Below are 13664 nucleotides of genomic sequence, written 5' to 3'. Positions count from 1 at the left end.
ACTGTAAAGCCTACGTGACTGTTAATAAATATTACCAACAAATTTAAAAAAATATTAAATACTAACTACTTTTTATATTAAATGCATAAATATTTATTTAATTATAATTTATTTTTATTATTTATAAATTTAATTTAACAATTTTATTGATATAACTTATAAAATATGACAAATACCGGCAAAACGCCAATTCTTATCTCTAACATTAAATTGTTTTTAGTAGTGAGTTAACAGTAAACTGTTAAGTTAAAAAATGTTTTGTACTTCTTAACTAACTACAAGGTCATACTAAGGTTATTCATTAAACGATTTTCATCGGAGAAGGTACTAAAAAGAAATTTGGTTGTGAAAAAGAAAGTGAAAAAGGATTTTCTTTTAATAAAAACAAGTTTGAAAAGTTTTTATAATAATTTAATAGTAAATTGTTTAGATATTTTAATATATTAACTATTTCTTTTATAGAATTGCAAGTGTAAGAAAACAAACAAAATGACTCGCAAATTCTGTGTTGGTGGTAACTGGAAGATGAACGGTGATAAGCAATCCATTGCTGAAATCGCCAAGACCTTGACCGGTGCCACTTTGGATGATAACACCGAAATCGTTTTGGGCTGCCCCTTCATCTATTTGTCCTATGCCCGTGAATTGTTCCCTGCCAAGTTCAACATTTCTGCCCAGAACTGTTACAAGGTTCCCAAGGGTGCCTTCACCGGTGAAGTTTCACCCGCTATGTTGAAGGATGTTGGTGCCAACTGGGTTATCTTGGGCCACTCTGAACGCCGTCATGTCTTCGGTGAACCCGATGAATTGATTGCCGAGAAGGCTGCCCATGCTTTGGCTGAAGGTCTTAAAGTTATTGCCTGCATTGGCGAGACCTTGGAAGAACGTGAAGCTGGTAAAACTGAACAAGTTGTTGCCAGCCAAATGGCCGCTTATGCCAAGACCGTTAAGGACTGGACCAACGTTGTTGTAGCCTACGAACCCGTCTGGGCTATTGGTACTGGCAAAACCGCCACTCCCCAACAGGTAAGGAATTTGTTAAGAAAAAAAGTTTAAGTAGAAAAATTGTATAGATCTGCAGCAGTTAGTATGTATCTATATTTTATTTTAACTTTTTTTTAAAGTTAGATTTCTTTTCCATCTGATGTAATAGTTCAAATCAATTTTGAAATATTCAAAAGATAATAGTTAATGTCTAAATATTTCATTTATATCTGGAAAATTTATACTAAACATATTTATTCTGTATGTATTTGAAATATAATTTTAATTTCTCTTCCTCTCTTTAATTTTTAGGCCCAAGAAGTTCACGCCTACTTGCGCAAATGGTTGGCTGAAAACATTTCCAAGGAGGTCTCCGATTCTCTACGCATTCAATACGGTGGCTCTGTAACTGCTGCCAACTGCAAAGAATTGGCTTCTCAACCCGATATTGATGGTTTCTTGGTAGGCGGTGCCTCTTTGAAACCCGAATTCGTTGAAATCATCAATGCCAGAAAGTAAATTTAGTTTATAGCGCTAGTGTTCAAACATCTAGAGAAGCAGCATTTTATACTGCCCATACAAAAATTGTTTTCTTAACACAACGTTATGGTTATCAAACAAAATTATCATTATAAAATTTTTGCATTAAACATATACTCAAAAGATATATTGATGTTACAAAGAAATCGTTTTAAATTTATAATGTTAAAATGTGTATTTTAGAAAGCAATTTAGTTTTTTTTTTAAATTATTGCTAAATGTTTGTTATTTATTTTTTTGGGCTTAAACCATAAATTATTGTAATTTTTATTTTAAACCATAAAACAATCCAATATGTACCACCAAAAACCGGGAGAAGAAAAACAAGCAACTATGTTGTTTTTGAAACATTTTATAATTTAATGAAATACTTATAAATAAAATAAAAAACACATCCCTCTTTTTAGTTGTATACAAAAAAAAAATATTTTAATATTTAGTATTATTTAATAGTGTATAAGCAAAGGTCAGTTGTGCTCTTAACTTTTGCCAGTTTATAGTTTCTGATATCGTCTTTATTATGGTGCGGCAAAAGGTGTTGTTGAGTAATTATTTTTATTGAATTTGTGATAAGAAGCTATTTGATATTTATTTTTTTGTGTAATTTTCCTTTCAGAATCTTTCAAAAGATTATTTTCATTGCAATGAACTTTAAAACAATTGGCATGTTTTTAATAATAGGAAAACATTGCAATTATTTTGTTGTTGCTTAAAATACTCGAGTGAACTTTTATGTATGTTGTTAATGAAACATCTGTTCAGATTTCCGCATGCCAAAAAACAAGTAGATACTTTTAACTTTTGTTTTTATTTTTGCTTATTAGCCTTTTCACTTTTTATTGTATTTTTTTGTAGGGTAACATTTAAATTACATGTGCAGCGTTAAAATTAGACAATGTCTATCCATTAGCAATATGATTACCTTCACCATTCCCATACTTTTACATGTTGCCCTATTAGTTCATAATTTAATTGAATAGAGTTCACAGGAAAGAAGAAGAAAATGTACAATTTGGTTTTGATTTTTTTAAAAATGGATATACCTAAAGGCCCAAATAGACTACTGTTTAAGCGAGTTTTGTTGCGAGCTGCATTTTGGTAATTGCTCCTTTTAATGAATAATACTATTTTTAACAACGTTAGAATCTAATGCCAATTTTATACATCTTTGCTGGAAGATTCTAACGAGTAAACCGTTAACGGTACTTAAATATTGTTTGCCACCAAATTAAGTTCGTTCTACACAGTCTTAAGATATTGATGTTGTCTACGACAAGCACTACGTGCACTTTATCTTTTATATAAAAACCTGCAAACCTTCTACGAGGTAATCTTTTGGTTTTTAATAAAAAGGAGATCTACGTCTCACAAAACTTGAAAACTTTATTTTGTTTTTTTTTCATACAAAATCTTGGACAAATTGGATTGATGCCAAACAACTACACAAGCGGCAATGTTTGTGTAGTGTGTGTGCGAATGAAAAAAGTATGTTTGATAAGCCGCTTGTGTAGTCTATTCGGGCCTTAAATCATAATATGTTTTCAATAAATAATGCTACTACTAACTGTTAATTTCAAATTTTGAAGAAAATCTAAAGAAATCACGGTTTGAAAATGTTCCACAAACGAAGGCTTTATGCGATTTGGGATCATTTTTAGGGAGTAAATTGAATGAGAACATTTTTTGGTCCTTTTTTTGTTTTTTTATATGGTACTTTTGGATTTTCTATAATAATGCACATACAAAATAAACATAACATTTAAAGTGTAAGATCCTATAAGAACGTCTCATAGAACGATTATGAATAGGAGTTGGTACTTTTTCCAAACGGACCTTTTTATCTTTAAGTATTTAATTACAGTAGTACAAATTTTAAATAATTTTTGCCTGGGATATTTTTAAATTTACCAAAATCACATTGCTATTAAAATTACTTCAAATATTTTGAATTTATTAAATTGATTTATTTCTATAAATTCCAATATTTTAAAAAATTCTATTCCGAAAAATTTTTGAAAATGTTTAACACAAAAGTTCCTGGCGGTTTAGGATTTATTTTTGACATTGCAATTGTACACATTAATTTAACGAATATAAGCACTGAAGAAATCTCTAAATTAAGAGTCGATGTAAAATTTATTAAAGATAATCTAAAAGTAACATCAAGTCGTATTAATGTAGCGGAATTTAAAGCAGAACGTGGTTTCGAATTTAATGAAAAGCCCTCAGTTTTAAAAGAGCAACTTTTTAAACAGCCTTTAGAATGTGAAGTGTTCTATGAGGGACAGTCTGTGGGTAAGTTTTTGAAAAAATTCCTGTTTTGCCAATAGATACCCCACTATTCATGTAATCTTATACTCTTACTATAGGAACATGTAGTTTTCCATGGCCTGATAGTTTTATAAATTGTATTGCTGGAGATTGTGGTCGAGAATTGACGCATTGTGATGAGGCCGATATTAAGAAAAATAATGAAAAAGTTGGGCAAATGGAAATTCTAGTGCGACTTCAAATAAAGTGTAATGAGTTTGAGTAAGTTATTATATAAAACCTAAAATGGCAATTCAATTAAATTAAAAATATTCCATATTTACATTTTTTAGCCTAAAACAAACACAGGAACCTAAAAAACTTAATTTATGCAAACAAGCTGATAATGTTATAAACGTAAATGATATACTTTTTATGGTGGGTAATGACAGAGATGCTTCAATTGCTTGCACTGATGTAGATGTAATACCAGCCTCTGAAAGTGGATCATCTGCTAATGCTACTTGTTTAGATTTATCTAATTTTCGTCATATAAATGGTAAAACTTTGCCTAATACTGATATTTTAGATAATATGCATATGATGAACTGCTGCAGAGCAAAGGTAAATTTATTATTTTAAAATTTAAATATTAAAAACTATAGATTTATTATTATTATCTTTTAAAGAAATCTGTTAATCAATGTCAAGAAATTATTGATAGTTTACTGGAGAAAACTAAAGATTCTGAAAGCTGTCCAACTTGTTCGCAAAATAAAACAAAAGAGCAAATAAGTAAATCGCCATATAAATCTTTAGAGTGTATATCTGATAGCAGATTTGCTTCTGGTAGTAGTTCAGGTAAACAATATTGTAATAATTGTTGGCAACATAGTATATTATCCTCATGTCGTTACAATAAAAAGCATTAATAGAAATCTAATTTATTTTAAAAACTTGTAACTTTAAAGAAAATAAAGAAATAACTTCTAAATAACTGGATTTTGTTTTCTTTTAAGATACCTACAATCCTTGTCAATGTATATCGGATGAATATGCTTCCGAGAGCAAAAGTATGATATGCAAAACGAAAGACATAAATGAAAAACCAACTAAAAGGTAAAAACATAAACATTCAAGCAAATAATATCCTTCTATATGTAACATCCATATATTCAGATACTGTCCCCTCTGTCATGAGAATGTCACCTGGTTGCCGAAATTTGCCGCTTGTCCCAAATGTGGTTTTAAGCCCATACCATACAACATTGAAAAGCCTTATGATGACAAACTAACAGCCGATCAAATTCTTAAGGAATTTTCCAACAACAAGACAGCTGACCAAACAATGGAACAACCAAGTGATGCCTCTTTAATAGATGGTGCTGAAAAATGTCGTTGTACTTGTAAAAATGGTAAAATTTGTGCCCATTGCCGTATTAAAAAACTTTGTGAAGATATTTTCAAAACACCTGAAAATGCTGAAGATGACTGCGGTAAATGTGTATCTAAATCTTCGGGTTTGTATAATATCTGTAAAACCAGCAGTCCAGACTGTCGCCCATATTTAACAAAAGTTTTTCAAGAGTTAAAAGATCTTTACCATATAAAGAAAACAAAAAATGAGAATATTATTGGTGATCATAGTCATAATGTTAAGACACCTATGGATAAGACACAAGAAGCCAAACATATAAAGAAAATAGATGAGCCATCAAGTAGACCGCCAAGTAAGGAAGCAAATTTAGAGGCTGAACGTAAAAAGTTTATGGTAAAAAATTTCCAAGAAGATGAGTCGTGCAAAGGTAAAATGTAAGTGAAAATGGAAAATTTTATATTGAAATTAGGAATAGATATTTCAAAGATGAGAATTTTGTATAAAAAGAGAAATTTTCAAAAAAAGAGAAATTTTCAATAAAGTTAAAAGAGAAATGTTTATAAACAAATTTCTTTCTGAAGGCAGATTTTGAAAAATGTTCCATTACCGTAGAAAATATTCTTTTTAGTTTAAACTTTAAACTTTAAAGAGAGATTTACTAGTAGGGATTTTAAAGAATCTTGTTTATAAATAGAATCTTGTTATTAAAGAAAAATATGGAATTTAAAAAAATTTCTAAAAAATATATGTATTTCCTTATAGTTTCGATTACAATAAGCGCCGCCAATATCCGGGCACTAAAATTGGACATAAAACTTGTTTAAATGGTTTTGCTGGACGAAAAAATGTTCCTCATAATATGGGTTGGCTGTGGAATGCCGAAACTAATGGTTTACGAAGAGGATGGCGGCCAGGTGCCATACGAAAACCTATTAAAACTTTAATGCAACATTTCCTTAACAACAACAATATGCAATTGTGCCTCGATTTGCAAGATAATGAAAATTGTCAAGAAAACAAAGAAGAAGAGAAGGATTATACCAAAGAACCTACACTGCATATATGTAAAAAGAATGGTGATTTCTATATAACGCTAAGACCCCTTAAAAATTATGAATGCTCAGAATCTTGTAATAATATGAAACCCATACAATTTAAAATAAGCAAAAATCCTTTATTATTAGAGAAACGCGAACTTAAACAATATTTAAAAGACTTGGGTTTTGCCAAATGTATTTGTCACAAACCAATATCGGGCTGTTGTTGTCGTAGCTTTTTGGAAAGAAAGAAACTGGCATATCAGTGTTGTAAGGAGTGTCACAACAGACAAATACCGAATTGTACAGATACTCTAATATTGTCAGATACTACAGATAGTGAAACTGAATTTGATTTTGGTGTTACACCACCGGCTGGTATCTTGCAACCTAATAAATGTTTAAAGAAAAGGAAAAAAGTTAGTTCTGCTACTCAGTATGAAGAAAATGATTGGAAGATAAAAGAAGAACATTCAAAACCTTTGGGCAAATATTTTAAATTACACAATTGCGCGGTGGGGCAACGATTTGGCAAAGCATTTGGACCCTATGGCAGTAAAGGTTATAGACCTGGAGCTGTTCCCACAGAGGGTATATATGGTCCTTGTGGTTTAATACCAGAAGGTGGACAGCATGGCTTCGGTAAAGGCGTTAGAGGTGGAGCTCTTAAAGGGCCAGGAGCCTTTTTAGGACCTGATGGAAAATTTAGTATGGCTTTATATTTAGCAGCTAAAGCTGCAAATAAACCTACTGCAGAGGAGTTGGCTGAGAAAAAGTATGTGTTTTTTATTTTCTATTATGAAATACTGTTATTTGTTTATTTGTTTATAGAAGACAAAAAATGGCTCTTTTGAGGGAGCGCTACCACCTTTGCTATGTAAGGGGATAGACGTGGCAAACCAATTGATATTTGCGCTCCTTATATTCCAATAACATGCAGTACAATGTGTTTAAGTGATGATCGTATATGTTGAAATGAATTCGTTTTAAAATGCTACTGGAAATTGTATAAAATAACTTTATTTAAAGTAATAAAAATCTTAATCATAATCAAAAAAGTTAATTTTTTCAAAAGTAATCATCTCTTGACTATTTAATCAAATTCAAAAAAGTTATAATTTTCTAAAAATAATCATCTTCTTAGACTGATAGAACTATAGACTAGACTATAGACTAGACTATAACAGACTATAGACTAGACTATAGACTAGACTATAGACTAGACTATAGACTGCTATAGACTAGACTATAGACTAGACTATAGACTAGACTATAGACTAGACTATAGACTAGACTATAGACTAGACTATAGACTAGACTATAGACTAGACTATAGACTAGACTATAGACTAGACTATAGACTAGACTATAGACTAGACTATAGACTAGACTATAGACTAGACTATAGACTAGACTACAGACTAGACTATAGACTAGACTATAGACTAGACTATAGACTAGACTATAGACTAGACTATAGACTAGACTATAGACTAGACTATAGACTAGACTATAGACTAGACTATAGACTAGACTATAGACTAGACTAGACTATAGACTAGACTATAGACTAGACTATAGACTAGACTAGACTATAGACTAGACTATAGACTAGATATAGACTAGACTATAGACTAGACTATAGACTAGACTATAGACTAGACTATAGACTAGACTATAGACTAGACTATAGACTAGACTATAGACTAGACTATAGACTAGACTATAGACTAGACTATAGACTAGACTATAGACTAGACTATAGACTAGACTATAGACTAGACTATAGACTAGACTATAGACTAGACTATAGACTAGACTATAGACTAGACTATAGACTAGACTATAGACTAGACTATAGACTAGACTATAGACTAGACTATAGACTAGACTATAGACTAGACTATAGACTAGACTATAGACTAGACTATAGACTAGACTATAGACTAGACTATAGACTAGACTATAGACTAGACTATAGACTAGACTATAGACTAGACTATAGACTAGACTATAGACTAGACTATAGACTAGACTATAGACTAGACTATAGACTAGACTATAGACTAGACTATAGACTAGACTATAGACTAGACTATAGACTAGACTATAGACTAGACTATAGACTAGACTATAGACTAGACTATAGACTAGACTATAGACTAGACTATAGACTAGACTATAGACTAGACTATAGACTAGACTATAGACTAGACTATAGACTAGACTATAGACTAGACTATAGACTAGACTATAGACTAGACTATAGACTAGACTATAGACTAGACTATAGACTAGACTACAGACTAGACTATAGACTAGACTATAGACTAGACTATAGACTAGACTATAGACTAGACTATAGACTAGACTATAGACTAGACTATAGACTAGACTATAGACTAGACTATAGACTAGACTATAGACTAGACTATAGACTAGACTATAGACTAGACTATAGACTAGACTATAGACTAGACTATAGACTATAGACTAGACTAGACTATAGACTAGACTATAGGCTATACTATAGACTAGACTAGACTATAGACTAGACTATACTATAGACTAGACTATAGACTAGACTATATTTATTAAATTTGATCAAATATTACTTCTAATGAACTTTGTGGAAGGAACTTACTTGAAATTCGGTCATTATTTAAAATTTTTTATCATCCATTTTAAAAAATTTGTGTTAATTTCAATACCCTATAACTAGATCTGTCAACATAAAATATTTTTCCTTTTTGTCATAAATTATTAAAATTGAAATAATTCTTTTGTAAATTTCTCAGAACAAATTGTTATATTTCTTAAATAATAATTTTACAGATCTTCAAATACCTTTTCAAATCAGCGAACCAAAATTATTGATTGTATACTTATTTATAGAAATTTATATTAATAAATGGCTACAAACGACAAATCTGCCCCAGTTGCAGAAACAATAATACATCCAGATTGCGAAAAGAGTCGCACTAAAGCACCAGCTACTAAAGACGCTACAGATGCAAATACGGTTAAAAATACAGCAGATACAATAAAGAATGGCAGAGGTTTTTTATTTGATATCATAGTAGTAAGACTGGATATACCTAACAAGACCATAGACGAAACCAGTAAATTATTAGTAGATGCAACTTTTAATGGCAACAATATCTCTATTACCTCAAGTCGTATAAATGTTTTGGATTTTAAAGCAGAACGCAGTTTTGAATTTGTTGCCAATCCATTAGATTTGAAGGCAGATTTAAGCAAAAATCCTTTAAGATTTAAAGTAACGGAAGGAGCAACAGTTATAGGTTGCTTAAATTTGGCATAGAAATTTAAGGAAGTTTATTAATTGTGTTTATTGTTTCATAATTAGGTTATGGTAGTTTGGAGTGGCCAGAGGAATTTTTGTCCGGCTTGGATGAATGTGCTGGCGAAATGACATATACTTTTGAAACTGAACTTAAAGAATGTGATGGTGCCAAAACTGGCACTATACAAGTAATACTACGTCTTCAACCGAAATGTAAGGAATATGAGTAAGTAGTTCGACAAAATATGAAACATTTACATATTACCATAGAATAAATTACTTTTTTAGGGAAGATACTTCTCCTGAGGCCAAATGTCGCAATGCTAATAAGGAAATTGATCCAAATGATATTCTGTTTGTAGTGGGCGAAGATAATAATCCTTGTTGTTGTTCTCAAGTCGGTATTATACCGGCATCGGATTCTGAACATGAGCTTATACCAAAATGTTTAGATTTGTCTAATTTCCGAGCGGTAAATAGTCAAAATGTGGCGAATACTGATATTTTATCTTCTCTGGATCCGGCTTGTCAAAAACTTAAGGTAAAGTTTTAAAGAAGAACAAATTTTTAATAGTTCCTCGGTTATAAAGAAGTAATTTTTGTATTTCGTCCGTTTTTGCAAAAAATAATAATAAAACAATTTTTTACATAGAAAACTTTTACACATTAAATTATATAAACAATAATTTGTTTAAATGACGTGAAAAAAAACTTCATTATTGCAATCCTTAAAAGCTAAGGATTGCAATAATGGAGTTTTTTCTGGAGTTTTATCCAAAGTACTATAATTTTGTTTTATTTCGAAGTATACTTAAATTTTCGATATATCGGAGGACCATATTCAGTAGTCGCTATCTTCATTTTCATGAAAATGAGATTTTGATGGCAAATATTCAGCAAACAATCTCACATCAGTGATCACGTCGTTAGAGTCACATCGTTCCGACGTCAATCGGTTCTTCGCATCGGAACGACTCGGAGTTTACCGAACGACAAAGGATTGTCAATTCAGCCACACATATGTACATATATGACTTTATCTCTATATGTAAATTTTGTCAATATTTCCATTTTTTCCAGGAAGTAACGAATCATTATCAAAAACTAGTTGATGCGGTAATGACTAAAGGTAAGGGGACACATACCGATAATGAGAAACGAAATAGAGGAAAAGGTGATGCAATTAACACACTCCCTTCTGACTGCTGCTTAAAGGTTAATGTAATTCCCTCGAGTTCAGGTACACATAATGGTCGCATAAACAATGGCAGCAAACTCAGTTCTTTCCTGAGTATTTTCCAATAAAGTGCTATTTAAAGTGGATTTAAAATTGCTCTTAATCTTTATTAACTTAAATAATAGAGAAAGTATAAATATCTTTTGCAATACAAATATAGAGATTGTTGCCTTTGTTTCTACCCTCTCCAAATATTGAACACCTATTAAACCATCTAAAATTTATATTAAATTTATACAATGTTCTTATTCTACAGATTCTTATAGAATGCCATTATATTGTCCATCAGATAATAGAGATTTTACTGCAAAGAATATAAGACAAATGGCCCACAAAAATTCGCCACCGGATATAGTGGAAAATGAACCGGAATCTTTAAGGTAAGCAATCAACTGATGTTGAAGTTATTTCATTATATGTACAATCGGATTAGAATCACTTCAAATGTCAAATAACTATATTAAACTCTATAGATCTCGGTCCATAATAAACCCAACACTCTATAGAGAATCTTCTTACGCTATTTATGTATAACAAATTTCATTACAATGCCAATATTATTACAAGATCTACAAGTGCTTGTCTGATTTTCGAAATGAAGATCTCTGTAACTCAAAAGAACTTGATAGAACAATGAATAAATTATGGGCATATAATTGAATTAAAGTCAATAGGATTCGTTCCTAACTCAAGGAAGAAATGTTTACCATTAAATTATTACTATAATTTCGACACATATACATATAATTCTTCCAAACTTCAGTCCATCATAGAACCCAATAGTAAGACGTATTTCAATATTCAATTTTGAATCAATAAATAAATAAATTAGTTATTATACTTAATACTGTGAGAATTAGTCAATTGTTTCTCCTTTACCTTCCAGACACTGTCCACTTTGTAAAGAAAATATGACATTTCTACCAAAATTAGCTGCCTGTCCAAATTGTTGCTACAAACCTGAACCCTATTTCGAAGAGAAACTCTACAATGATACACAGACTGCTGATCAAATACTAAATGAATTTCAAGATAAATTACATAACAACAACGATCCATCTAGTAGTGATACAAATTTAAATGGACAACAAAAATGTCGTTGTACCTGTAAATATGGCGCTAATAAACCATGTGCCCATTGTCGTATACGAAAACTTTGTGAACATATTTTTCAACCAGCTCCACCAATGACGAACAACGATGGGGTAGTCGAAGCAAAATCTTCTGAAGTTTATTGTGCTAGCAGCGATAATCGACCATTTTTGACGAGAATATTTTCGGAATTAAAAGATCTCTATGAAATTGAAGATGTAAAAAAGAAAGAATTTGTACCGGATGAACGTTGTGAAAGGGAGCTGAATAAAGAGAAAAAACAATCGAAATTAAAAAATGAAAAGAAAGAAGAGGTTAAGAATGAAGAAAATGAAGTGGAGAAAGAAGTTAGTAAACCAAAAAAATGCAAAAAACGAAAGAAGCGTTCGTTGAAGCCGGCTTCGGAATTGGCTGTTAAAAGTAGATTGTAAGTACAATATTTTTATATTACAATATTTAGAACTGAAATATTGTTTTACAAATTTGACTGTTTCTGTGAGTTGGTTTGGTAAATTCGTTGTCGTTGTGTTGTAAACTTTGACGAGTATCTTTCGAACAGTTTCAGAACGATGAGGTCATATATTAGATTGTTATACATACATTAGATGGGATCTGAAATAGCTCTATATATAAGATATTTTTTTACGATAAAACAAAAATCAGGACTTTGAGTGTTACGTATAAAATTCAGAATTAAACCAAAATTTTAGAGATTTCGTTAAACGTCAAAAAGTAAGATTTTGACTTTTATTTTTTTTTTCGAGGTATGACTATCAATTAGTTCGACCAAATGTTACTGCTCAAATCTCACATAAAACATGTATTAATGGATTTGCTGGACGTAAAAATGTTCCTCCTAACATGGGTTGGCTTTGGAATTCACAAAACCGTGGCAAATGGAAACCAGGTGCTATAAGCAAACCCATTAAAGAATTAATGAGATATTTTCTAAAGGATTTTCCGGCCGATACTTTACTTGTTTCCCAATACTCCTACCGCAAAGCATCCAAATCGAAAAATACCAAAATCTCTTCCGATAATACCCAATTGGTACAAAAACCCACTTTATATATTCATAAAAAGAATGGAGAATACATTATAACCATGAGGCCGCTTAAACCCCTTGAAATTTTAAAAGATTCAGCAGACCCCTATGAAAATATGAAACCTATACAATTTCGTATTGTTAAAAATCCCCAATTGGAGGCAATACGAAATCTAAAGAAGTGTTTAAAAGAAATGGGTTTTAAAAAGTGTACTTGTCATAGACCTATTATGTATTGCTATTGTAGAAGTTTTTTGGAAAAAAAGAAATTAGAATATCAGTGCAATAAGGAATGTAGTGCACGACAACTGGAGTCATGTTGTGATACATTAGTACTCTCGGATACTAGCGAAAGTGAGGCAGAATTTGATTTTGGTGTAACACCACCGGTGGGTGTGATAAAACCTGAGAAACTTAAGAAAATAAATTTGGTAAATGTGGGTACTCAATATGCGGAATCAGATTGGAATCCAGAGCCTCTATTTCCTAAGCCGCCAAATAAATATATGCAAATGTATCAATGTGCGGTGGGAGAACGTAAAGCACCCGATACTGTGGGGGGTGGGGGAAAGGAAGGGCCCAAATCTGTTGCAGCTGGAGCGCTACGTGGTAATGTTTGTGCAAAGGGAGGTGAAGGGGCCAAGTCTGCTGCAGGTGGAGCGTTGCGTGGTGGTGTTTTGGCAAAGGGAGGTGGAGGTCCTAGGGCCGTAGGTAAAGTTGTGGGAGACACTTTAGTCGGTGGTAGAACTGTTGCTGCTAAAGGTATAGGATACACCGCAGCGGGTTTTAAAGGA

General features: G+C 31.6%; 3 protein-coding genes across 4 annotated transcripts in view; all 3 read left to right on the top strand.

The window, feature by feature from the left end:
- The first annotated feature begins 205 nt into the window (after window positions 1-205).
- On the top strand, window positions 206-1918 carry LOC119612327 (triosephosphate isomerase). Of its 2 annotated transcripts, none has more exons than XM_037968124.1 (3): window positions 206-324; window positions 463-1026; window positions 1297-1918. In XM_037968124.1, exons 2-3 carry the CDS (start codon window positions 490-492, stop codon window positions 1501-1503), a joined length of 744 nt encoding a protein of 247 aa, XP_037824052.1. In that variant the 5' UTR covers window positions 206-324; window positions 463-489; the 3' UTR covers window positions 1504-1918. The 2 variants fall into 2 exon arrangements, with proteins under 2 accessions (XP_037824052.1, XP_037824061.1); XM_037968133.1 differs by lacking the exon at window positions 206-324 and adding an exon at window positions 333-353.
- A 725-nt stretch (window positions 1919-2643) lies between these two features.
- Window positions 2644-7240, top strand: LOC119612319. The gene is made up of 8 exons (XM_037968115.1): window positions 2644-3819; window positions 3894-4056; window positions 4128-4398; window positions 4464-4635; window positions 4794-4893; window positions 4954-5586; window positions 5915-6964; window positions 7021-7240. The coding sequence occupies exons 1-8, from the start codon at window positions 3543-3545 to the stop codon at window positions 7076-7078; spliced, it is 2724 nt and encodes a 907-aa protein (XP_037824043.1). The 5' UTR covers window positions 2644-3542; the 3' UTR covers window positions 7079-7240.
- A 1711-nt stretch (window positions 7241-8951) lies between these two features.
- The window catches only part of LOC119612613, a 5235-nt gene continuing 522 nt past the window's right edge, over window positions 8952-13664 (top strand). The window contains exons 1-7 of the mRNA XM_037968425.1: window positions 8952-9494; window positions 9560-9722; window positions 9785-10037; window positions 10577-10736; window positions 10990-11113; window positions 11620-12252; window positions 12590-13664. The exon at window positions 12590-13664 is cut by the window's right edge and continues 182 nt beyond it. Coding sequence (XP_037824353.1) covers window positions 9101-9494; window positions 9560-9722; window positions 9785-10037; window positions 10577-10736; window positions 10990-11113; window positions 11620-12252; window positions 12590-13664 — 2802 coding nt within the window. The 5' untranslated portion in view covers window positions 8952-9100. The remainder of the gene's footprint in view (window positions 9495-9559; window positions 9723-9784; window positions 10038-10576; window positions 10737-10989; window positions 11114-11619; window positions 12253-12589) is intronic.

Source organism: Lucilia sericata, unplaced genomic scaffold, assembly GCF_015586225.1.
Source record: "Lucilia sericata isolate MDLA Ls3-8-SP2 unplaced genomic scaffold, ASM1558622v1 Contig000034F_arrow, whole genome shotgun sequence".
Classification (NCBI taxonomy): Eukaryota; Metazoa; Arthropoda; class Insecta; order Diptera; family Calliphoridae; genus Lucilia; species Lucilia sericata.
This window is presented reverse-complemented; position numbering and strand designations above follow the sequence as displayed.

Excerpts from the sequence above, each read along its gene's own strand:
- LOC119612327 (XM_037968124.1), top strand. The coding sequence starts at position 490 with ATGACTCGCAAATTCTGTGTTGGTGGTAACTGGAAGATGAACGGTGAT. Across the intron at positions 1,027-1,296 it reads AAACCGCCACTCCCCAACAG|GCCCAAGAAGTTCACGCCTA; the intron begins GTAAGGAATTTG and ends TTTAATTTTTAG.
- LOC119612319 (XM_037968115.1), top strand. The coding sequence starts at position 3,543 with ATGTTTAACACAAAAGTTCCTGGCGGTTTAGGATTTATTTTTGACATT. Across the intron at positions 4,399-4,463 it reads TGAACTGCTGCAGAGCAAAG|AAATCTGTTAATCAATGTCA; the intron begins GTAAATTTATTA and ends TATCTTTTAAAG. Across the intron at positions 6,965-7,020 it reads GAGGAGTTGGCTGAGAAAAA|AAGACAAAAAATGGCTCTTT; the intron begins GTATGTGTTTTT and ends ATTTGTTTATAG.